The sequence below is a fragment of the Miscanthus floridulus genome, chromosome 13 (assembly GCF_019320115.1).
Source record: "Miscanthus floridulus cultivar M001 chromosome 13, ASM1932011v1, whole genome shotgun sequence".
In the NCBI taxonomy this organism is placed as follows: Eukaryota; Viridiplantae; Streptophyta; class Magnoliopsida; order Poales; family Poaceae; genus Miscanthus; species Miscanthus floridulus.
This window is the reverse complement of record NC_089592.1, coordinates 80875500-80900466: the sequence shown is the minus strand read 5'-3', so window position 1 is coordinate 80900466 and position 24967 is coordinate 80875500. Positions and strand designations below refer to the sequence as shown.

The following is a 24967-nucleotide window of genomic DNA, read 5'->3' as shown; positions in this document are numbered from 1 at the left end:
TTGTCCGATCACAGTTTTGTGTGTAGGTATTTCAATTTCATTCACTCTTTTGTCCAATCACTGTTTGTTGAGCAGGTGTTCCGATTTCTTTCCAGTTGAGTGATTTGGATCTGCTGTACAGGTTGGATCTGTAGCTGCCGGTACACAGCGTAATTCAGGGCCCAAACAGGCTGAGGAACCCACACTAAAAAGAAAACCAATGAAACACTGCATCAACCTCAAATGCGGTAGCCTGTAGCCATATGGGACTATGTAGCTCCTGCGACAATGAACAGTGATCATTCCAGGCTTACCATCGGTGATCATGGATCCTTAGACGACATACAGTACAGAGAATCTATCATCACACTGTAGATGCTCGAGAAAGTAGGGTTGGGCATTCACGAGTCTCAACTACAAACTAGAGCAGATGTCCAAAAATATAATATCACCCTGTTCACTTGGGCTTGTTTAACTTATAAGCCGTACTTTTTCAGCCAACGAACAATATTTTTCTCTCACACCAAATCAGCTAACAGTACTTTCAGCCATGGCTTATCAGCCAAACAAGCCCAAGCGAATAGGGCGTATAGCCCCTTGCTCAGTTGGAAAGCTGATGCTTCATTATGCCCTGCAGATTAGAAAATTAACCGTTACAACATCAGAGCTGCAATTTCTACTCAACAAACTGACTGCGCACACATATTGCAAGTATTCTTTGAGTTCTAATGCACACAACATGCAGGTGTTTTGGTCAAGGCAGCGTGGTATGATTCTACCAGATGAGAGGGCACGGACATAAATTTGAATAGCGTCACAGATTGTCAGTGCTTATTTGCCAAGGTATTCTTTGAGTTCTAATGTCATATGCTTTTCTATAAGGAAACAATTAGTCAACAACTCCAGGTAAACAAATTGAGATAAGTCGAAATATATACCAAAAAAGTTCAAAGTCGAGGAGTGTAAATGTTTCCATTGAAGAATCCAGCCAAAGTCAATTTTCTTATCATGAAATATAACAGCTGAGGTTGAAGAAGAAAACCCAATTTTACAGACTGGAACATTGAATTTGCTGACAGAAAAACATTATGGAGCAGGAAAAACAGTGAGGATTCAGGAACAATGTTCAGTTATGTAAACCATTGACCACAAAAGAATATAAAAAATTCTTGTAAAAAAAAATAAGAATATAAAAAATCGATATCGCTGTCTACTTAGCCAAATAAAAAAAATAAAAACTCGACCTGTGAGGGTAAGACAGCCTTGGCATTGCATTAAGAAGACCTCACGCAGGTCCAGAAAACCCCCCAACCCCTGCCCCACCTATACACAACGCATTGTAGCCCATGTGAGAACAACGATGGCCGTGGCCGGATCAACCTACCAACTCAGCTAGAGGCCTTTTCACACTTAGCCAAATCAAACAGACAAGACAGAATAACAAGCAAGAACACAAGCAAGCAAATAACTGCAACATCCATGAGACTGAAATCCAGCTATTAGTGTAACTGTTTTATTTTCTACATAAAGCATCAAGACTTGGAATTGCACGAAAGAGAATGTCTTGGAAAATTTGATGTGTGTATCTCCTTTTATGTCCAATCACTATTTTTCATGGCATTCCTTCTCTTTTATTTCCAAAGGCTGTACAAGTTGAAAATGTTTCTGTTGCAGAACTGTCTAATTCAAAGAGCAAACAGATGTGGAACCTACATCAAAGAAGGCCAATGGAATTGCCTTAGGCAGGGTCCAAAGAGTACAATGATGATGTTAGGGACAATAGGAAATAAGAACCAGCGTCATGCTAAATAATGCTGCAGCATATGGTACTATGGTACCTTCTGTGATGTTCAACAGTGATCATGGCCCTTTCCAGGCATTTCTTCAGCAATGATGCATCCTTAGACGACACACAAGACTGACAGCAATGTACAGATATTCCATTCCAGCATTGCACAGTGGAAGTTTCATAAAATAGACTTGACTTTTAAAAGGGCGTACCCAATGCAGAGAGCTCCCGCTCTGTATGGGGTCTGGGGAAAGGTGTCAGTGGCAAGCCTTACCCTCGCCTGTGCAATGCGAGGAGACCGCGACTCGAACCTGGGACCTTCCGGTCACAGGCGGTAAGACTCTACCGCTTGCACCAGGCCCGCCCTTCATAAAATAGACTTGACTTTTCTGACTACAAAATCGAGCAGATGTCGACAAATATAGCCCCCTCTCTCACTCAGTTGGAAAGCAGATACAAAAATGTCATCCGCTTATCACAGGTCAAAATCACAGTTTGCTTGTTCACCACTGGCAACTATTCTCTTCTGGCTCTGAAGAGCCTTTGTGCCTTGATGAGGGACTCCGAAGATGTAGCTACGCTCCAGTATTGCTGCATAGCATATGATATGTAGACGCTCATTGTGGCTTTCCATCCCACTCCCATCTTTCCAGACTGACAAAGAACAAATACACTTCAGTTTTCATATTGAGATATTTATCACTGCAACAAGCTTCTCAAGCTGGTGGGGCAGCACCGACAGAAATGTCCCTAATAAAATGTGAAAGGGTCCCAATACCCTAATCATCCTAGTGACTTGGGAAGTCTAGGAGCACCGAAACACCTGCATGTTTGAGCGAGCCATGCCAATTATTCAGACACTCTGTGGTAAACCTAGTCAACGAGTGTGTCTGTGGTGCTTGGTTGGTGCTTCCACACTCCATGAACTCCTCCTTACCTCGCTCACACCTGACACTTAATCAGGTGGTGGATGGTATTTTCTTTTTTTCAACAACAGAAGCTTTATTAATTTCAAGATCGTTACATTGAGTTGATATAACCATCTTCAAACACTCCAGGATACACATAGCGTCACAAAAAGATTTAAAAAGTTTAGATTTAGACACACTAATAGTACTCGATTCGTAGACTAGACTGTCATCCATGTGCCCTTGTGGTGGATGGCATTTTCTGATCATTTTGGCCCGTTTAGTTCCATGTATGCGAAAAAGCCTGCAAAACAGCACGTGTTGGACGTGTGTTCCCCAGACGCCCTTCAACACCGAGGCCATATGTTAATTGGACAACGCAAGCGAATCGACATGTTATGGCAGGGAGACTTGGAAAACCTTTGTATTGTGATGCTTTTGTAACCCTGTTTGCTAGATGGGTTGCCACTTTAGTCAATTGGCCTCCTCCTCTGTAATATTTTCCTCTTAATAAAATGACACGCAGCTCTTCCGTTTTACTCGAGAAAAAATATTGAGATATTGCACATGTAGCAGTTAATAGTTATTTGCATGGCATCACTCTAGAGGATATGCCTTCCAGCACTTTCAGTGCAACAATTCTGTTTTCTGTCAACTTAAGTGTTGCAAGTAAGTAGCTAGACAAGTGGAATTTCTCCTGCCAGAGGGCCAGCTTGGCACTTAGCCGCTTGATTGCATTATATAGGATAAGCAAACTTGGGATACAAGAAGTTCTCAACTACTACAGCATATTCTAGTGTATAAAGTAGATGCTAGCTTGGATGCTAAGGCACCTGAAAACAGCTAGACAGTGAATAGTAAATAGCTAAGTAGATAACTAGATACATGGGTAAGCACTAGGCTAAACCCTCAGGGGGTGTTTGGTTCAGCTTCCAACCGGCTGTAGCTTCTCCAGAAGTAAAAAAGCTAACCAAAGGGGTTTGGATAGACCAACAGCTTCTCCAAAAGCTAGCTTTTGCCCAGTTCAATTTTCACAGCAGGGGGGAGGCTGCTTTCACCTGCTGTAGCTTCCTCATTTTTATCAAAATTACCCGCAATGCCATCCATCATGAAGAAAACGGTTCGTTCTTTTCCCCGCCGCCACGACTTCCTCCGCTCCGCGCCGCCGCGATTCCTCCGCCACCGCGACAACCAGAGCGAGCGCCACCCTGCCACCGGCGGCCAGCACAGGGCGTGCGGGAGCTCCGCCGCTGCCGCCTCGGGCGCGCGCGCGGGAGGCCCGACGGCCGCGGCCTTCCCTCAGCTCCTCATCGGCGGCCGGCACCTCCCTCCCTCGGCCCTTCCCTCCGCCCCTCCCAACCCTCCCCGTGTGGCGCAGGTGGCTCCGGCCCTCCTCGTCGCGGCACAGGAGGCTCCGCCCCTCCACGGCCCTCCCCAACGCGGCGCGGACAAGCTCCGCCCCTCCCGACGTAGGCGCGAGTGGATCCGGCCCTCCCCGGCGTAGGCATGAGCGGATTCGTACGTCCCCGTGGTGGGTGCGGCCAGCTTCGGCGAGCACGGCCATCCCCATGGTGGCTAGAGGATGAAGAAGCAGTGTGTGTATGACATGTGGGGCGCGCCTGTCAGTGTGAGAAGTTTTCTAAAAGCCACAGCTATTCAACCAAATGGACTTTTCCAAAAGCCACAACCCTCAATCCACAGTAGCTTTTCGAAAAGCCACAGCTCACAGCTACTTTTCCAAAATCCATAGCTCAACCAAACAGGGCCTCAATTCTCCCCCTTAGCCTTGTGCCCTGCCTTGGGGATGATCTGCCTCAGACCAATTCTCTCCCTCATCTCTTCAAATTTGGCTCTGCCCAAGGATTTGCTGAGAATGTCTGCAAGCTGATCAGTAGTTGAGATGTGATCGGCCTTGATGCTTCCATCTTCCAGGCAGCTGTGGATGAAGTGGTACTTGATCCTTATGTGCTTGCTCCTTTCATGGAAGACTGGATTCTTGGCCAGAGCGAGGGCCGACTTGTTGTCCACCTTTAGCTCCACCACCTCGACATGCTTGCCGAGGAGCTCTGCTAGCAGCCTTGAGAGCCACAGAGCCTCGATTGCAGCAGTAGAAGTGGCAATGTACTCTGCTTCGCAGCTGGAGAGCGCCACCACCTTCTGCTTGATTGATTACCAGCTGACCAAGTAATTGCCGAGGAAGAAGAGTGTTCCACTCGTGCTCCTGCTTGTGTCGATGTCATAGGCGAGGTCGCTGTCGCAATAGCCGACGAAGCGAGCGGAGCCAGGCGCCTTGGTGAAGTGCAGACCATAGTCGAGCGTGCCAGCAACATAGCAGAGAATGCGTTTGACAGCGTTAGTGCTCCACCGTAGGCCGCTCCATGAACCTGCTGACGAAGCCAACAGCGAATGCCAGATCGGGGCGAGTGCGCACCAGGTAGCGCAGACTGCCGATGAGGCGCCGGTAGTGTGTGGGATCGACCTCCGCCGTTGTGTTGTGCCTGCTAAGCCTCAGCCGCTCCTCCATTAGAGTATGGGCAGGGTTGCAGCCAGCCATTCCGCCGAGCTCCAGAATCCTCTTGGCATAATGTGTCTGACGGAGGGTGATGTCGGTGGCATCTTGATGCACCTCGACGCCGAGGTAGAAGCTGAGGAGGCCAAGGTCACCCATGTCGAAAGTCTTCTTCATCTGAGCCTTGAACGCCTCCACCTCTCGATCCTCTGCGCCGGTGATGATCATGTCGTCGACGTAGACGCCGACAAGCAGGACAGAGCGTCCACTGCCCCGCCGGTACATCGCCGCCTCGTTAGCACTTTGCTGGAAGCCCATCTCCTTGAGTGTGGCATCCAGCTTGGCGTTCTAGGCGCGCGGAGCCTGCCGCAGGCCGTAGAGGGCCTTGCGGAGGCGGTAGACCTTCCCCTCTTCTCCGGCGACGACGAAGTCGGGCGGCTGCTGCACGTATACTTCCTCCTTGAGGTCGTCGTTGAGGAAGGCTGATTTGACACCCATGTGATGAACGCGCTAGCCTTCTTGAGCCGCCAGCGCGGGGAGGACCCTGACGGATTCCATGCGTGCCACCGGAGCAAACGCGTCGTCGTAGTCCACCCCTTCTTGCTGAACGAAGCCATGCGCCACAAGTCTGGCCTTGTGCTTGATCACAGCGCCCAGCTCATCCTTCTTGAGCTTGAACACCCACTTTAGGGTGATGGGCCGATGACCGGTAGGGAGCGGCACCAGCTCCCAGGTCCGGTTCTGCTCCACCGCCTTGAGCTCTTGCTCCATTGTCGCCCGCCATGCCGGATCATCCTTGGCCTCGACGTAGTTGGCAGGCTCACCGGCGTGTGTGAGGTGAAGCTCGGCAAAGAGGCGTTGAGGCGGAGGATGGTCGCCGATGATGTTCGTCATCGTACGGTATCGCAGCGGCTCGTCGTCGTAGTAGGCGTCGAGTCTGTCTTCATCATCCTCCAGTGGAGTGGCAAACTCCACTTGGTCTCCAGCCACAGCTGCTGCCGCTGGTGATGCCGGTGAAGTAGTAGAAGCAGCTGGGGACGCTGGCGGTGGCGTTGGCGAGGCTGGCCGGGGTGCTGGAGGAGCGACCGCTGCTGTCGATGTCCCTCCGGGCTCCCCCGGATTTGGTGACGGCAAGCGCGGTGCAGAGTGTGATGGCGCCGGCGATGTAGCTCCGGCCGCCACTGGAGAAGCATCTTGTGCTCCCCCAGCTCCTCCAGTCTCCCAGAACTCGACGATGAAGTCGCTCGCCGCTGCGGCCAAGCTGCCGGCGTCCGGGGTAGACCAATCCCAGTCACGCCCCTCGTCGAAGATGACGTCGCGACTGATCCTGACACGCTGCGTCGCAGGGTCCAGGATGTGGTACGCCTTGGCTCCCTCCGCGTACCCGATGAAGACGTCGGGTTTGCCGCGATCATCCAACTTGCGGAGCTACCCCAGATCCTTGGTGTAGGCGACGCAGCTAAATGTCTTCAGGTGGCCGACCGCCGGCGTGCGCCCGTGCCAGACCTCAGGGGGTCTTGCCCTGCAAGCTCCGCGTCGGTGAGCGATTGAGCAGATGGACTGCCATCATCACCGCCTCCCCCCAAAACTTGGCCGGCATCCTCCTCTGCTTCAGCAACGCCCGAGCCATGGATGGCCACCACGGTTTGATTCCGGTGTTCCACCACGCCATTTTGCTGCAGCGAGTGAGGCGCCGAGAAGTGGCGCGGCGAACTCCGCGACGGTAAACTCGCTGCCGTTGTCGGTGCGTAGCACCCGGAGCTTGCGACCGCTCTCCCTCTCTGCTGCGGCCTGAATCTTCTTGACGGCGTCCGCGGCAGCATCCTTGGATGGCAGCAGGACGGCCCACATGAAGCGGGACGCGTCGTCCACCATCAGGAGGAAGTAGCGCCGCCCTCCTAGAGTCGCCGGCGTCACGGGCCCGCAAAGGTCGCCGTGGACGAGCTCCAGCTTCTTCTGCGCGCGGTACTGGGCCTGCTGAGGGAAGGGGCGCCGGCGCTGCTTCGTCGTGACGCAGGTGTCGCAGACTTGTTCGGCGTGCTTGATCACCGGCATGCCGCGCACCATAGCCTGCTTGCCGAGCTGGTGTAGCGCCTCGAAGTGGAGGTGGCCGAACCGCTCGTGCCAGCGCCAGGCGTCGTCGTCCTTCCTCACGGCGAGGTAGAGCGGCTTAACGGCCTCAAGATGGAGGACATAGAGGCGGCTAGGCCCGCGGTTCACCTTGACGAGGAGGCGCCCGCGGCGATCCCAGAAGCATAGGACGATGTGGGCGAGAAACAGAGCCGCCTCGTCGTCATCCGCTTCCGCGAGATGCGCCGCGCCGTCACGCTCGCGTCGAGGCTGGGGGCAATCCTTCACCCAATGGCCGGCGCGATGACAGTTGAGGCAGGTGTCGTCGCGGTTCGCCTTGCGTTCGCCGCCGGCGCCACCAACCTTTCCTCCTTGCCCGCCGTCGCCACGGTCGCCCTTGGGCTTCTGCTTCCTGCCGCCGCGAGGACGCCGACGGGGTTCCTTGGACGAGCTGGACAAGCCGGAGCCATCTCCTCCTTTCTTCTTCTGCTTCTGCCGAGCGAGCCATTGCTCCTCGGTGTACATCAGTTTCCCGCCGACGGAGATGGGCTCGGACGGAGGTTCTTCCTCGAGATCGTCCACCGTCTTCAGCCTTCTGGCGACCTCTTCGATGGTGAGGTCCTGGAAGTCGAGGAGGGTCACGATCACGATCATCAGCTGGGCGTACTTCTTCGGTGCCGCACAAAGAAGCTTCTCCACCGCCCGCTCCTCGTCGAGGTCCTTGTCACCGTGGCAGGCCATCTGCTGCTTCAGCGTGGAGAGGCGGAGGGTGAAGTCCTCGACCTGCTCACCGGGACGGAAGGCGAGGTTCTCCCACTCCTTGCGCAGCCGCTGCAGCGTGGCGCGGCGGACGCGGTCGACGCCGATGTGCGCCGCGGCGATGGAGTCCCACGCCTCCTTGGTCGTCGCCTTGTCCGCAAGCGGTGCGCCCATCTCCAGTGGCACCCCGGCGATGATGGCCTAGAGCGTGCGCCGATCGTCGTGGTACGGGAGGTCGCCGTACTCGATGGCGTCCCAGAGCTGGCGCGCCTGCATCTTCACCTTCATGAGCAGGCTCCACTCGTGGTAGTTGGTCTTTGTCAGCATCGGCCATGGCGTCCCTGTGCCGGAGTCCTTGTACACCGTCTGGACGGCCGCTGGCGACCCGCGACGGCCTCCGCGTCCTCGACGGCGCTCTGGAGATGGCGATGGGATCCGGCGGCGCACCGGGCTCCGTGGCGGCTCCCTGGGCTGCTGCTCCAACTCCACGCGTAGCGCGGCGGCCGTGTTGGCCGCTGCCTGGGCTGCTGCCGCTGCCTGCCTGGCCGCCTCGATCGCCTACGCGGCTACGGCCTCTGCCGCGGCCAGGCGCTCAGCGCGATCGGCGCCAGGATTAACCACCACTCCTCCGCCTGTGTTGGCAGCTGCGGCGGCGGCTGCTGCTCTCAGGGCGCGCTTGCTGGAGGTGGACATGGCCTCTGCTCTCTCCTAATCAGGCTCTCTGATACCATTGTTGCAAGTAAGTAGCTAGACAAGTGGAATTTCTCCTGTCAGAGGGCAGCTTGGCACTTAGCCGCTTGATTGCATTATATAGGAAAAGCAAACTTGGGATACAAGAAGTTCTCAACTACTACAGCATATTCTAGTGTATAAAGTAGATGCTAGCTTTGATGCTAAGGCACCTGAAAACAGCTAGATAGTGAATAGTAAATAGCTAAGTAGATAACTAGATACATGGGTAAGCACTAGGCTAAACCCTCATTAAGGTCTCATCACTCCGATATAAAATAGCTAGAAACTATTTAACTAGAAGTATAAAAGTAGACAATACGGCCAAAAAAACAAGCTATTCTAGTGCTTATTGTGTTTGTATGATAAGGACAAGAGCACAAAGCTTGTGATGCTCCAATGTATTGCAAATCCAATGTACACCAATCATGACCGAACATCATTGCAGTGAGTATAGAACCATCACCTGTTTGTATCAAAGACAATTCTTTGTCACCTTCACACAACAAATCAATGGTCATCCTCATCAGGGCCGGGGCATTCCTTTGCCAGCGCTTCTGGTGATTCATACTGAACAAAGAAGGAAAAGCATCCAGTATAAAAGGTATGCAAGATGCTGTATCAAAAAAAAAACAAGTTTACTGAGTTTCCCGAAAAAAGCTCACCTTGCATCCACAATAAAGGCAATACTGGTACCGGTCACGCAACTTAGACAGAATGTTCTGCAAATCCTGCAACACAAAACATGACATGTTAATCTCTTCCTCTTTGGCAACACCAGGACAGTTAGTAAAGTTCAGAATTCACAATCCATATCCATACTACTCCTCACTGCCTTCACACGACATGGGTATGAAAAGGCAGGCATACTATTATCAGGCACCCATAAGAGTTTATGCTTGGTCTTTTTTAAGCCAAAAATAGAGAAGAAAAAACAAGGTCAAATTATTATTTTTGTGTATCCAATACATGGTTTTGACGAGTTGACGACAATGGTGACAAAATGGCGAAACAGTCATATACCTTGATTTAATACCATGATCAGTTTTGTGTTAACTCCACTACATTCCCGGGAATCCCATAAAAATTCTACAGACTTCACTAAGTTCGAGTTTTGTAAATCATAATGCATAGCACAATCACAGTGGGCCTGTGATCCTAAACAATGTCACCAACATATAACAAGAAAAAAGAGTAAAATTGACTACCTCTTCAGTGATCACCTCCTCTTCCTCCTCTGCCCCTTTCTCCTTCTCCTCCCCCTCCGGTGCGGGTGGCTCCACCTCCCTGTTCTCCAGCTGCGCGAGCGCCTTCTCGGCCTTGCGGTAGTCCCAAACCACCCTCCGGCCCTTCCACTGCGTGCTCTTCCGCGACCTTAGCTCTACCGCCATCTCCTCCTGCTGCCTCCGCTCCCGCTCCGCCACCTCCCGCGATTTCTCCACAGGCGCCACTGCCGTCGCCGGAGTCAACGCGTGCTCCTCTGCCCCGAGCCCCGCCCGCGAGCGGCGGATCTCGATGCCGACCGGCTCGGCGGCAGCGCCGCGGGACTCGGGATCGTACCCCATCTGCTTCAACATCCTGAACCCTACGTTGCTCTCCGGGATGGCTTCCGCGAGCCCCGCCATCGTGCGGGCGTCCTCCTCCCGCTGCTTCCGCTCGCGCTCCTGCCGCCGCCGCTCCTGCCACGGCACACCCTTCCCGCGCTTCGCCCGCGTCTGCGCCTGCGCTTGCGTGGGTGGCTGCTTCCGGCGCCCGAGGTTCTTCGGCGGGGTGGAGGAGGACGGACTCGGCGGGAGGAATCGGGAGAGGTCGCCCATGTAGTCCTCGTCGGCGTCCGGCTCCATGGCGCGCGGCGAGCGTCAGCGGTCGGGGTCTCGGAGAGGAGGGAGACGGGCCGTGGAAACCGTGCGGGGCGGTTGGTCGCCGACGAGGGCGTAGCGGGCTTTGGTCAAGTCGGTTTCAAGAGTAATGGGCTAGGCTTTAGTTTATTGGGCCTTTGGATCACACCGACTGTTCCTGCCAATTTTAGCGCTTCACTGGCAGTGCCGCAGTGCCAACGAAAGGAAATCTGAATGTGAGCGGGAATGCGTTTTTTTACCTCACATATATGTAGTTCTTTATTTACTTGTCAGACTATTATGAAAATCTTTCTCAAATATGCAATTTTTTTGTGCAATATTGTAATTGAGGTAGAAAAGTTTGACCACAAAAACCGTGCACTTCTTGGGAGCATCCTAGGAGGTCTACAAGGTTACAAACTGGACTATACGGATTCAAAGTTTCGATATTACACAGATTCAATTTTCGATATTACACAAAAGGTAGACAACCGAGTATGGGCATCTCCTGCTCCATCTCTGGCAATGAAGGTTTAAGCTTTATCCATAGAACTTTTACAGTATCAATGTTCACAAGGTTGTTATTGACAATGATGTTTGAATAATTTTTTTTCCAATACCAATGGTTTACCAATTATTGTTCAAAATGTGTTAGTCAGGCATCCAAAATGGGGGAGGCGTTGAATATGTGGGCAACGTTGCGACCGAATTCTACTGTGTCATAAGATAGATCCATAGTGAGTTCATCATCTGCTAGAATCCAGACTCGATGATCAGATATTGTGATAGTTTTAAGGGGTTCATAAGACATAAGATTGTTTGTACTTAGTAGAAATGTAAAAACAAAGAGGATAATAAATAAATAAACAAATACATACACGGCACCGAAGTAAAGCTTGCATCCCTGGTATTACAATTGCAATTACAGTGACGAAGAATTAATTCCACTAGACACCGTACCGAGGTAAAATAATGAGGAGTCAAGGATTATCAGATGGACGTGCTGTTAGGGATGCCCATCCCTGTGACACCGGGCTGAGAGAAGGGCTTCATGAGCTGGTACGGCACAATGCCGGCGCCTTCTTGAGCCTCCGGTCCTTGTTCCTCCCGTCGATGATGCCCTCGATCTCCTTGAGCCGCGCGTTGAACTCCCCGTACGCCGCCCGCACCGTGGCGTCGTCGTTCCACGGCGCGGTCTCCAGCCCGCCGAGGTACTCCTCGTCGGGGGAGTGCGTGGACAGCAAGTCCAGCACGGCCATCACCAGCGTCGCCTGCACCTGCGACGGGAAGCACTCGCGGAGCGCCTGGTCCGGGTTGTCCAGGAACGCCGCGAGCGCCGCGGCGTCGACGGGCTCCTCCACCGGTATGTTGGTGCGCGCGATGGACGGCCGGTTGGGGAAGTAGCCGCCGAAGTCGTACTGCCCGAAGTTGACGGCGGCGTGGTGCGCCGACGCGACCCAGATGATGGTGGTCAGCGCGTGTCCCAGGCTCGCCGGCGAGTCCAGCGCCGGCCACCCCGGCGCGTCCTGGTCTCCGTCTCGGGGTCCGTGTTCGACATCGGCCGGCCCGTGCGGCACCGCCGCGGGTAGGGGAACTGCGCGCTGCCGCCGAGGACGGGGCGCGCCTTCTTGCCGGCGTCGCTGTCGGGGTCGCCCAGGTCGTTGTACGTGTCGTAGTCGTAGATGCGGTCCGTGGGCTTCCTCTCGCCGCGACCGTCGCCGCGCTTCTGCTCCAGGTCCTTCTTCCGGTAGCTCCGGAGCCCCGGCGGCGTCTGCCCCGGCAGGTAAGGCTGCACGCCAAGAAATTTTCAGTTCAGTGGAGGAAATAATTTTCGGTGCTGATATAATAATGCAAAATCATCGATGTCGTTGGGCCGTGGTCCATGGCTCGGCCCATATACTATATCGTTGCTGTTGTTTTGGACCATCAGCGGTTGATAAGTTTTCAGCTAGTTGGCCCATCCTCCTCTAAAAAAGAAGCTAGTAGGCCCATCCATTGTGTCCGTACTTTTCCAATATACAGTACTCCCTCCGTCCATAAGAAAATATTAAAGGTTTCTCAAAACAAATATTAATATTTGTTTCCAAAAAATAAATATTAATATTTATAGTATATAATTAGTATTATTACATAAATTATAAAATATATTTTAAATATTTTTTAGAGATATAATTTTACTGATAATAATTTTTACAAACCTAGTGAAACTTAATAAAGTTTGATCAAACACGAACTTATAGCAATACTCTTTTTGAGACGTGGAAGTATAAGTATATGTTTAAAAACAAAATGATTTCAAGGTTATTGACGTTTATATTTTTTTATTAAGATTTGATAAAAAAAAATTAATGATTTTTTCCCAAAACTTGCTAAAAATGATATAGTAGTATGTTTTTGTAACTTGATGATGGAATACTTAAATTACATACTACTAGTTATCAAACCCTGCCGAATAGACTGACTAGTGACTAGTCATCATTTTAGAATTTAGATCGCTGTACTAATAAATGCGAATTGACATCGAACCCCCTCAATCCTGGATTAATTAATACTAGCTAGCTTATACTCCACCCTAAAACTAGAGGTCTTTTCTTGACGAATGGACACCGTGTGCCAATTTTATCGATAAAGAAATAACACAAGAGATCTAGAGACCATGCACTATTTAGAAGCTTGACTTGTGATGCAGATGACGGTCTCTATAGTTTGAACGAGCTAGATGGTTTGACATGGTCACATGGCTGAATAGCCTAAACCTACTTGTCAAGCTCACGTGATTTAAATCGTTGGAGTACGAGTGAAGTACACAGTTTATTTGGTAATTAACCCCGGACGACCGATCACTGTACCTTGTTAGCGAAGAAGACGCGCTTCCCGTTCCCGTTGGCGTCCGCGGACTTGGGCTCCACCCACGACTTGCACCGGATGGCCAGGAGCGGCGCGGCGCGGGCACCGTCGTCGCTGTCGGAGTCGGAGCCGGCCACCGCCGAGGAGGAGTAGAGGTTGACGTCTTCGAGGAACATCCCGGCGGCACGTCGAAGTCGGCCTCGTAGGTCACCACGTCGGCGTCGTTGTCCGCCACCTTGTGGGCGTAGCTCCGGAGCCTGGGTTTCTCCTGCCCCGTCTCTGCTTATTCCATCATTTTCAAGAGAAATTAAGCAACAATTAATATTACTGCTAGCTTATTGTTTCACGATAGATGATATATTAGTTTAGTTTACAGCTGCTAGTATTGTACGTATATAGCATGCAGGAACACGTGGCTTACTTTGGCGTGGATGATGAACACGGAAAAAGCTAATAATAGGTATTTAATTTGTTTTGATATTTTGCAACCACACACACTAGCTAGCCGGCGATTTTATGAACGCTATTTATAAATGCAGGATTCGGTTGACAGCGAGCGAGGCATGCACGCCACATCACTTCCTTGCGCCCACAGATCGATATAGCACGTGCACAAACCCAGCTATAGCATATATATATTAGTACATAATAAATCACAATGTAGTTTTACACACTGCACGGCAGCATCTCAAATTGAAAACAGTTAGTAAAGTAGCTCAACTTGATCATCGAGTAGCAACTAAAATGTAGCCGGACGTACGTGGTGTCTTAACACGTACTACACGGTATACGACGTATCACACGCACGTCGTATTTAAGACCGTAGCTTAGATATCGACGACGTGAAGAGCTTCGTTCGAATTCGCGTGCTGGCGGCCTGGCGCTAGGATCGTGATCAGACGTATAGTACTTATATACGTGTGGTGTAGTGACGACGTCTCCCAACAATGGACAATGGTAGCTACGTACCAAAGGCAAAAGGCAAAACGACGGTGAATTGGAGAAGCAGCTAGAGCTATAGCTCCGAGAGCGAGAGCTACCAGGACGACCCAGTCCCAGAGAGAGAGAGAGAGACGCGTATGTATTTCTCTCCCGCCAAAAAAAGAAAAGGGACACGTGAAATTAATTAAAGTTCCCACGTCAGTATGACGCGCGCGATCGAATATGCAAACGATCGCGGCGGCATTAATTCGTTCCAGCTCTAGTAGCTAGCTCTTGCTGTGCGACTCGGTTGATCCAGAGAGGTGATGTGCTTAATTTGGGCGAAAACAGTTGCTACAAATCAACAGGACACATCCTAAAAGTAAAGCTCTGGCTGAGTTTCTATAGGCAATGTCGTTCATCCTGCTAGCTAGCTAGTCCTTATTTCCAGGTGTCTATCTCTCACTCTCTCTGAGAGAGAGATGGGTTGTTTGCAAACGTCAGTGTCTACCTATTTATTTTGTGATACAAAAAAGAAAAAACTTTCTACTTGAACGACTCATGATCATCATATACTCCCTCTGTTACAAATTATAAATCGATTTGATCTTTTTTATATAAAATTTAGTATATATTTAGACATATAAAAATCAAATTCATGGTGGGTCAGGGACCTCCCCCGCCGCTCTTCCCCAGCAAAAGGACTGAAATGCACTAGCTAGTACTTCTACGTCGCTATACACGTAGCTAGGGCGACTTTATTGTGCAGTAGGCACCAAAAAGTTTGAACGCCCTGTTCAACTCTCGTACTGTTCGACCGAAAGCAACGCTGCAAACGTGTGCTACACGAGTTATATGCATGTGTGGTATCTGTGTTAGATTGATCTCAATCTAACTGGACCTAACAGTCTAGTTGGGCCCTTTGATTCGTGTCCTGATCGGGGCGCCCAGCCCACTATGGCTGGAGGGCCTATGTCACCCTGCGCTATAAAAAGATATGGGAGCCGGCGGCTCTAATCACGAGGTTGACCTGAGCCGACCTCCCCACCAACAAAACCCTAAACCCGATCTAAGTGAGGGGCGCAGCCAGTGACGGGAAGTACCTCTGCCACAGCACTGTGCCGTCGTCATCTTCACCGTCGGCACCGCATCTCCGAGCCGTCTTCCCCGACCGTCGCTGTCCGTGCGCAGTCTACACCAGCGAACCCAATGGAGGCCTCTAGATCTACTCCTTCCGCGGTGTCAGGTCGTAAGACCTAAACTACCCCTCTCTGTTTTTCTCTGGTAGTACTAGAACTAGTTCTAGGTCTTTGATCTATCATGCACCCCGGCTAGATCCCTACCTAGACGATCCGAATGGCATTACAATGGTACCAGAGCTTGGTTTCTAGGGTTTTGATCTAGAACGGGTGAACCGTTTAGAAAAGGGAAAAGATGATTAGATCCAGTGCGGATCTAAGAAGAAGAGGGTTTTCGGCCGACGTTCGGTTGAACCAAAACTCCGATCCTTTCGGATCTGAGAAAAGCAGTGGGTTCGGATGAACCATAACCCTAACTGGGTTAAAGAAAGATTGAGGGCTCGTTTTCATGACAAAACCGAACCCTAAAACCCGAAATCGATTCGGGAAAAAGAAAAACAGTGACCATCCCTAACCCTAATCAGGAAATCGGATGAAATCCGAGCACAAGAACCAAAGAAACCGAAAGGGGAAGAGGGGAAAGGGGTGGCTCACCTCGCCGTTGTGCACGCCGGCGCACAGGGAAAAGAAAGGGCCGGCCGGGGGTGAACTGCTCACGGGAACAGGCCACAGGGGCGCCGCGGCCAGGCCGCTCGACAGCGGCGCGCTCACCCGCTGGGGAGCGCGCACGCCGGCGAGGGGGCCGGCGACGGCGCCGGGGCTCGCTGCTCGCTCTCGCCGTCGAAGCTCATCGCTCGGTGCTGCGGTACTGAGGGTGAAGAGAGAGGAGTGAGGCGAAGAGAGAGAGAGAGGGCCAGGAAGAATGAAAATGACTTAGGGTTTTTCCCCGGCACGCGCGGCGTCACGCTTTTATTCTCAGCGAGATGCGCGCTCGGGCGTCGGATCAAAATGGATTGCCGAGATCGAATGGGCCAGTGTCGCGGCCCAGGTGGGCGCGCGGACGCGCGGGACTTTGCTGGCCTAGGCCCAGGTTGCGGCCTGGGTGCGGCCTGAGCGCGCGAGAAGAAATGGGCCGAGCCGGTTTTGGGCCGAAACAGTAAAGTATGAGCCTGTTTTCGATTTTTCTTTTTCCAGAAAATTGAAAAATGGAAATGGCTCAAAAGAAAATAGAAAAAGAAATTTTCCCTATGGGTAAAATTCATCAAATTGAATGATTTTCCGCTGCGTATTTAAAGATGTAATTTTCATTATTAAATTCGAACCAACGGGAGAATTTATTTTGAAAAAAGGGTATGTTTTAATTGATTATAATATTGTTATTATTCTGACCAACATTGATTAATGGCAATATTATAATGTTTTGTCTTGCATTAATTCTATTTCTGCCCAACGGTGATGTAGAATTAGTGTAGAGAACAATTGTATGTTTTAATTTTAACCAACGTTGGAAATAAGACATGCAATTATTATTGTTATTATTTATGTTCTCACAACATTTGAATTGTGTTTTCAGGCGGATACAACTTGATGAGTTGTATCAAAGAGATACCCACTCTAAAAGGTGATAACTATATTGAGTAGAAGAAAAAGATCGACCTGACTTTCATCCTCACTGAGGTGGACTGGGTAGTCACCACACCGTGTCCCACAGAGCCTGTGGCACTGGTAAGGGAGACAAACAAGGCTGATGCCGCCTGGGCAACCAGAGAGAGGGATTTTGCATCCCAAAGAATGTCCTATGACCTTGAGCATAGGAAATGGGTCACTGCCAACAAGAAGTATTTGACAGTGATAAAGAACACGATTGAGCCTGCTATTGTGAGCTCAATCCCAGAGTGTGACACTGTCACTGAGTATCTCGAAAGAATAAAGAGTCAGTTCACTGGCTCTTCAAAGACATATGCTACCCAGCTGATAAAGCAGCCAGTGACAGAGAGATACTCAGGTAATGGTGGCATAAGGGAGCATATACTAAGGATGAGCCATTTGGCATCCAAGCTCAAACCAATGTATCTGGCTCTCAAGGATGAGTTTCTTATCCATCTGGTTTTTGCTTCCTTGCCAAAAGAGTTTGACACTTTCGTTGTCAACTATAACATTCAGCCCGAGAAATGGGACATGGAGAGGCTCATGGCCATGTGTGTGCAAGAGGAGGAGAGAATGAAAGCTGCCAATGGTGGCACTATTAATTATCTAAAAGATAATAAGAAAAAGAATACTAACTTCTCCTCAAAGTCAAAGGGCAAGGGTCCCATGCTGCATCAGCCTCAGCAAAATAAGTTCACAGTTGAGAAAGATCAATGTCTCCACTGTAAGAAAATGGGACATTACAAGAAAGATTGTCCCGATTACCTAAAGATAATAATGGCAAAGAAAGGTGAGAACATTATTACGTTCATAAATGAATCCCTATATATACAGTATTCAAAATCTACTTGGTGGATTGACTTAGGTGCAACTGTTCATGTTGCTAATTCTTTACAGGAATTCCGTTCGACGAGGACTACTCAAAGAAGCGAAAGACACGTTAAAGTCGCAAATGGAGTCCAAGCAGATGTTGCAGCCATTGGCGATGTTGCTCTAGAGCTTGCTAATGGTTTCAAACTTATACTGAGAGATGTTCTTCATGTTCCCTCCCTACAGAGAAATTTGATTATTGTGTCATATTTGGACAACGATGGTTATGATTGCCATTTTGGAAATGGCAAATGTAAGATAACATTTAATGATGCATGTGTTGGTATTGCTATCTTACAGAATGAGCTTTATTTGTTATCACTATGTGATGATGTGAATGTTGTATGCGATAATGGGAACGTTGCATGCGACAATGTGAATGTATCCTCGTCTACGGATGTAAACAGAAAACAAAAGAGAGCTCACGATGCATTGTCGAAATTATGGCACTGTCATTTAGGCCATATTTTGAGGGGGAGAATAGAAAGACTGGTTAAGAATGATATTCTTCCTCCATTAGAGCTCTCAGACTTAGAACAATGCAGAGATTGCATAAAAGGAAAGTATGTAAAGAAAATTAAGAAAGATGCCAAACGAAGCGCAGGAATTCTACAGATCATTCACACAGACATCTGTGGTCCGTTTCCTATAAAGAGTGTGGATGGTTATGATTCATTCATAACATTCATATATGATTACTCCCGTTATGGTTATATTTATCCAATCAAAGAAAGAACAGAAGCATTGGATAAATTTAAGATATTTAAGGCAGAAGTTGAAAACCAACACAATTTAAAGATAAAGATAGTTAGGTCTGACCGTGGTGGGGAGTACTACGGTCGGCATGCCCCATATGGCCAAGTTCTTAGACCTTTTGCAAGGTTCTTACAGGAGAATGGCATAGTAGCCCAGTATTCCACATTGGGCGAACTTCAGCAGAATGGAGTAGCTGAAAGGCGCAATCGTACCCTAATAGATATGGTGTGCAGTATGATAAGTTACTCCACTTTACCGATGAATCTATGGATGGAGGCGTTAAAAACCGCCATTCATATTCTTAATAGAGTACCAAGTAAGTCGGTGCCCAAAACACCGTATGAGTTGTGGACAGGAAGAGTACCCTCACTAAACCACTTGTGTGTGGGGGGGAGCCCTGCTGAGGCTAAAGTTTTTAACCCAAACATTGGGAAGCTAGATCCCAAAATAGTGAGTTGTCATTTCATTGGCTACCCAGAAAAGCCAAAAGGTTTTCGTTTCTACTGTCCAGATAGACATACAAAGTTTATAGAAATAAGACACGCTGTCTTCCTAGAGGATGAAATGATGAGGGGGAGCATGGTAGCTCAAGAAATTGACCTTGAAGAGAAGCGGGTGTATGCACCCACTCCGATAATTCATGAGCCATTTTCTCACTACCTGCTGTTGCTACACCGACAGTACAAGATACTGTGGTGACAGCACCTGTTGTTATCCCGCCTGTGGCAATAATGAATGATGAGGAGGAACCTGTTCTTTAGGATCCTATAGAACCTATTGCCACATATGAGGGGGAGCAACAACAGCCTCAAACAGAAAATGTGCCAAATGAGGAGGCCCCTAGAAGGTCTCAAAGAGTTAGAAAATCAGCTATTCCTGTTGATTATGAAGTATACAACATTGAGGAATTTCAAATAGAGGATGATCCCACCTCATTTGAAGAAGCCATGAAAAATGATCATTCATCAAAGTGGCTTGAGGCCATGGAAGATGAAATGAAATCAATGAATGAAAATAAAGTTTGGGATTTGGAGATAATTCCTAAATGAGCCAAAACAGTAGGCTGTAAATGGGTCTACAAAACAAAACTTGACTCTCAAGGGAATATAGAGAGATATAAAGCCCGACTTGTGGCAAAAGGCTTTACACAAAGAGAAGGGATTGATTACAATGAGACATTTTCTCCAGTCTCATGTAAGGATTCCTTCAGAATCATAATGGCATTAGTGGCACATTACGATTTAGAATTACATCAGATGGATATAAAGACGGCATTTCTCAACGAAGACTTAGAGGAAAATGTTTACATGGCACAACCGAAAGGTTTTGTCATAGAAAGAAAAGAACGAATGGGATGCCACCTAAAGAAATCCATTTATGGATTAAAACAAGCTTCAAGATAGTGGTACTTGAAGTTTGATCAGATAATAAAGAATTTTGGGTTTAAAGATAATGTTGAGGACAATTGTGTCTACGCAAAGTTTAAGAATGTGAAGTTTATCTTCCTTGTCCTGTATGTGGATGATATCTTACTTGCTAGTAGTGATGTCAGTCTACTACTGGAGACAAAGAAGTTTTTGTCCTCAAAATTTGATATGAAAGATCTTGGTGAAGCTTCGTTCGTTCTAGGGATCGAGATTCACCGAGATAGAAGAAAAGAGGTATTAGGACTGTCACAAAAAGCATACATAGAAAAAGTCTTAAAGAAATTCAGTATGCACAAATGTAGTCCCTCACCTACTCCTATAGTCAAGGGCGACAGATATGGGGATTTTCAATACCCAGGAACCAATATGAGATCGATCAAATGAAAGTGGTTCCATATGCTTCAGCTGTCGCAAGCTTGCAATATGCTCAAGTGTGCACGCGCCCTGACTTGGCATTTGCTACCGGGTTACTTGGTAGATTCCAGAGCAATCCTGGAATAGAACACTAGAAATTGGTAAAGAAAGTCTTGCGTTATTTGCAAGGAACGAAAGGCCTCATGATGACGTATAGAAGATCTGATTCACTCCATATAGTGGGATATTCAGATTCTGATTATGCAGGAGATAATAGAAAATTCACGTCTGGATATGTATTCACTCTCGCAGGGGGGGCTATTTCATGGAAAAGCTCAAAGCAAACCGTCACTACATCGTCCACAATGTATGTCGAGTTTGTAGCGTGTTATGAGGCAACGGGGCAGGTGAACTGGCTAAAGAAGTTCATACCCGGTTTAAAGGTGGTTGACGACATCTATAGACCACTAAAGTTATACTGCGATAATAATCCTGGAGTACAGTATGCTCACAACAATAAGTCAAGTGGTGCTTCCAAACACATTGACATAAAGTATTATGTTGTGAAAGATAAAGTCCGGGATTAGACTATAAGTCTCGAGCATATAAGTACAGTAAAGATGCTCGCAGATCCGCTTACAAAAGGCTTACCACTCAACATGTTCAGAGAACATGTAGCCGACATGGGTTTAAGGAAAAGCCTATAATTCCTGGACAAAAGAAGGCCCAAAGATAAGTATCTATTTCAGAATAGAATTATGTGTTGTAGCTGTTAAATCTATCGGCAATGGACCGTGATGATGAGACATGCTCTATGCGCTAATCCGTAATGGAATGAACAAAAGTAAATGAAAGTGAAAAATGGAAAGAGATCAAGGAGGAGATTGTTAGATTGATCTCTATCTAACTGGACCTAATGGTCCAGTTGGGCCCTTTGATTCGCGCCCTGATCGGGGGCGCCCAGCCCACCATGGCTGGAGGGCCCCTGTCACCCTGCGCTATAAAAAGAGGTGGGGGCCGGCGGCTCTAATCATGAGGTTGACCTGAGCCGACCTCCCCACCAACAAAACCCTAAACCCGATCTAAGTGAGGGGCGCAGCCAGTGATGGGAAGTACCTCCGCCACAGCACTGCGCCGTCGTCATCTTCACTACTGGCACCGCATCTCCGAGCCGTCTTCCCCGACCGTCGCTGCCCGTGCGCAGTCTACACCAGCGAACCCGATGGAGGCCTCTGGATCTACTCCTTCCGCGGTGTCAGGTCGTAAGACCTAAACTACCCCTCTCTGTTTTTCTCTGGTAGTACTAGAACTAGTTCTAGGTCTTTGATCTGTCATGCACCCCGGCTAGATCCCTACCTAGACGATCCGAATGGCATTACAATCTGATCTGCCACATCCTGCAACGTACGAGCTTTGGCCGCCTTATATGTGTTGATTCAGAGACCCTTTATGTCACTGCTCTATGATACTATCTTTTTTTTCTCGATCACACAAAAGGTTTACGCGTCTTTTGTATTAGGGGAATTTTGCTCAGAGACACTGCACAAACGTGCAATTTGCTGTTGAACACCGCCAACTCGAAAATTGGCCCAGTACCATTATGAAATTGAGATTCTTTGCTGTAACACACTACGACCATTATTTAATTCATTTCTTGTATTCGCAGAGAGAGGTGGTGAGAAAAATGACATTTTTGCCCTTCTTCAACCTATAGCTGTTCACTGTGGTCGTCTTCCACCTTTAGATGGGCGGTCATGGATGGCCACTTGCACAGGGGGCGGGGCACGCTCTGGCCATGGATGGGGGATAGGGGCGGCTGGGCTCACCGACCGGCGGTAGGAGCCCACGGCGACGATGCTAGGCCACAGGGAGGCGTCACTCGTCTCCGATCCATGAAGGGGCGGCTCTGGCGGTCACTTCGTGTGCATCAAGTGGTTCGAGACGCCCAACGTGGTGCGTGCGGGCGGCCTGCCGATGCAGTACCTGTGGGAGAGCGGCGGGCCGGAGTACCTCGCCGGCGTGGGCCGCATCCTCGCCGAGCCGCGGTTCGCGGCCGCGGTAGGGCGGGGGCCGTCGTTGCTCGTGTTCGAGGACGCTTGGCCCATGGACGAGTCGGCATGGGCCGTGCTAGCGTCGTGTTCGATCCCGGGAACTGGCCGAGCAGCCCCGTGCTGGAGCGTGGTCGAGGCGAAAGATCTGAGAGGTAACGCGCTGTTCGTCGGCATGAACGAAGCAGCGGTGGTGTGCGCCGAGGGTGTGAGCGCCAACAGCGTTTACTACTGGGACGGCCCGTGTGGGGGAGACTACGAGGCTGTGGTCTACAGCTTGGCAACCGGAGCCTCCGTCCGGTGGCCAGCGGCGACGACCGGAGGCGTCTTGAGCCCCGTGTGGTACTTCTTGCCGGCCGGCGAGACCCAGCGTGAGGAACCGGAAGCAACTGAGGTCGAAGCCACGTCTGGGGAAGCAACTACACCCGAACTTGATGAGGAGTTGGATCATAGTGCACATTGTCTCAAGAAAACCATGGGCTTGCTCGGTAGGTTAGATTATTCTCTCGTTTATTGTTCTACTCTCTCTGCATGCGGCGCTGGGCAAGGGGCAGCGGGGCTGCGCGGCCACGGTACGGGGGAGAGGGCCGAGGTGGCGTGGCTGCTGTTCTCAGGCGCAGAAACAACGCGGCTGCCACGCTGGGAAAACGAAGAACGAAATTGCCGGTCATGGAAGACCTCGCCGGAGAAGAAAGGGTGCGAACGGTAACAGCCGGAGGTTGAAGACGAGGGCAAAAATGTTATTTCTCCCACCTTCTCTCTCCATAATTACGAGAAATGAATTAAATAATGGCCGCAGTGTGTTACAGCAAAGAATCTCAATTTCATAATGGTACTGGGCCAATTTTCGAGTTGGCGGTGTTCAACAGCAAATTGCACGTTTGTGCAGTGTCTCGGAGCAAAATTTCCCTTTGTATTAAGGTAGAGAGAAAGTTCAATACAACATGCCTTTAGACGCTCTAGAGGTCAATAAAGATATACATGGAAGTTCATACACTCTCTAGATGGAGAAAAAAGTTTGATACAATACTATTTTTATTTTTTTATTGATTTGTGTTCAGTTATACGTTCGCATCCATCGGATCATATCCATCGATGGACATGCATATGCATATGTGATGAAGCATATCATGCAAGAGCAGGATGCATAAATAAAGCAGTGCGGTTCCAGACAATGGGATGCTCCATTTTGGTCGTTGCAGCGCCAAGTTTTTTGTCCAAGTGCGTGCATATATATGTATGGAATATGGACCCGTTCAAAGTACGCACTTGCTAACGCAATGCTTGGTAACTTTCCAACAAGCAAGTGCGTGGTTCTGTTTTTTTTTCCTCGTCAAATTCCCCTTTTCTCATCAAAACTTTTCAAAGTGAAAATGAAATTTCATGGGTACTAAAATAGCGACATGCGGCGATGTGTGTCAAATCTATCTTTGACCGACGACACGATGAGGTCACTAGTGGAGAAACGGGCTGTACTCCCGGTTCTCAACCGCCTTCAGTCTCGGTTTTGGAACCGGGAGTACCAAACCGCCTTCAGTCCACGTGGGGCGGCTCTTTAGTCCCGGTTGGTATTACCAACCGGGACTAAATGTTTTCTTTTTTTTCTTTTTTTTTGTTTCTATTTTCAATTAATGATTCGTTTTGGTTTTCGAATACACATTCTACGCTGCTAATAATATACGTATTCTACACGCTTATAATGTTCGAACATTTTGTACAAACTAAAGTATGAAACTAACATATATATTACATGCATATACATATATTGTACGTTATTTTATGTACATATAATATGTATATATATATATATATATATATATATATATATATATATATATATAACAAAATCACTCCATCTAGTTTGGCTTCCATGTTTCATTGACGTCATTGTAGAACTCGCCGGCGGGGTTGAGGACCTGGTCATTACGAAATCCTACTATGGTCTCTTGAATTGCTTTCAGTTGGTCACGTCGTATGACTTTTTCCTTCAACCATAGAGTCTTCAATAAAAGTTAAAGAAAAAGTATTAATATATATATATATATATGTTGGTCACTTGATTATTTATATATATGAGCAACAAAAGAAATTGTGAATATATTTATATAACATACTTTGAGGATCTCTTCAGGAGGTCTTTTTGTGTACGCCCCGATAAACTCGCAAACATGGTATCCGTAGTAGTTGTTCCCCTGTTCTTGCCTCAGAACCCACTTTTACGAGAAAAAAGATCCGGTGAATTGAAAGCATGCATGGTGTTAATTGAATTATATATATATAAATGTAGATAGTACTTACTTTGTGTGCGATTACATCCAGTGGCGCTTTGCAATGTTTCATGTGGTGATTCTCAATGAAACTTTTTCAAACACTGCGCCCAATAAAATAAAACATTAATTTGGTCTTTAATAATTATTGCAGTTAAGATATCAGGGTA

The 24967-nt window shown here is 48.8% G+C and overlaps 1 protein-coding gene and 1 pseudogene across 2 annotated transcripts; both read right to left on the bottom strand.

Moving 5' to 3' along the window:
* Nucleotides 1-185: 185 nt before the first annotated feature.
* LOC136501504 (uncharacterized) lies at nt 186-10781 on the bottom strand. Of its 2 annotated transcripts, XR_010770300.1 has the most exons (5): nt 9952-10781; nt 9409-9474; nt 9210-9313; nt 1818-2422; nt 186-610 (listed from the first exon to the last, which is right to left on the bottom strand). XR_010770300.1 is itself a non-coding variant. In XM_066497033.1 (4 exons), the coding sequence occupies exons 1-3, from the start codon at nt 10585-10587 to the stop codon at nt 9254-9256; spliced, it is 762 nt and encodes a 253-aa protein (XP_066353130.1). In that variant the 5' UTR covers nt 10588-10781; the 3' UTR covers nt 186-610; nt 9210-9253. The 2 variants fall into 2 exon arrangements, 1 of the variants encoding a protein (XP_066353130.1); XM_066497033.1 differs by lacking the exon at nt 1818-2422.
* A 790-nt stretch (nt 10782-11571) lies between these two features.
* Nucleotides 11572-24967, bottom strand: part of LOC136498994 (probable lipoxygenase 8, chloroplastic) — a 49706-nt pseudogene continuing 36310 nt past the window's right edge.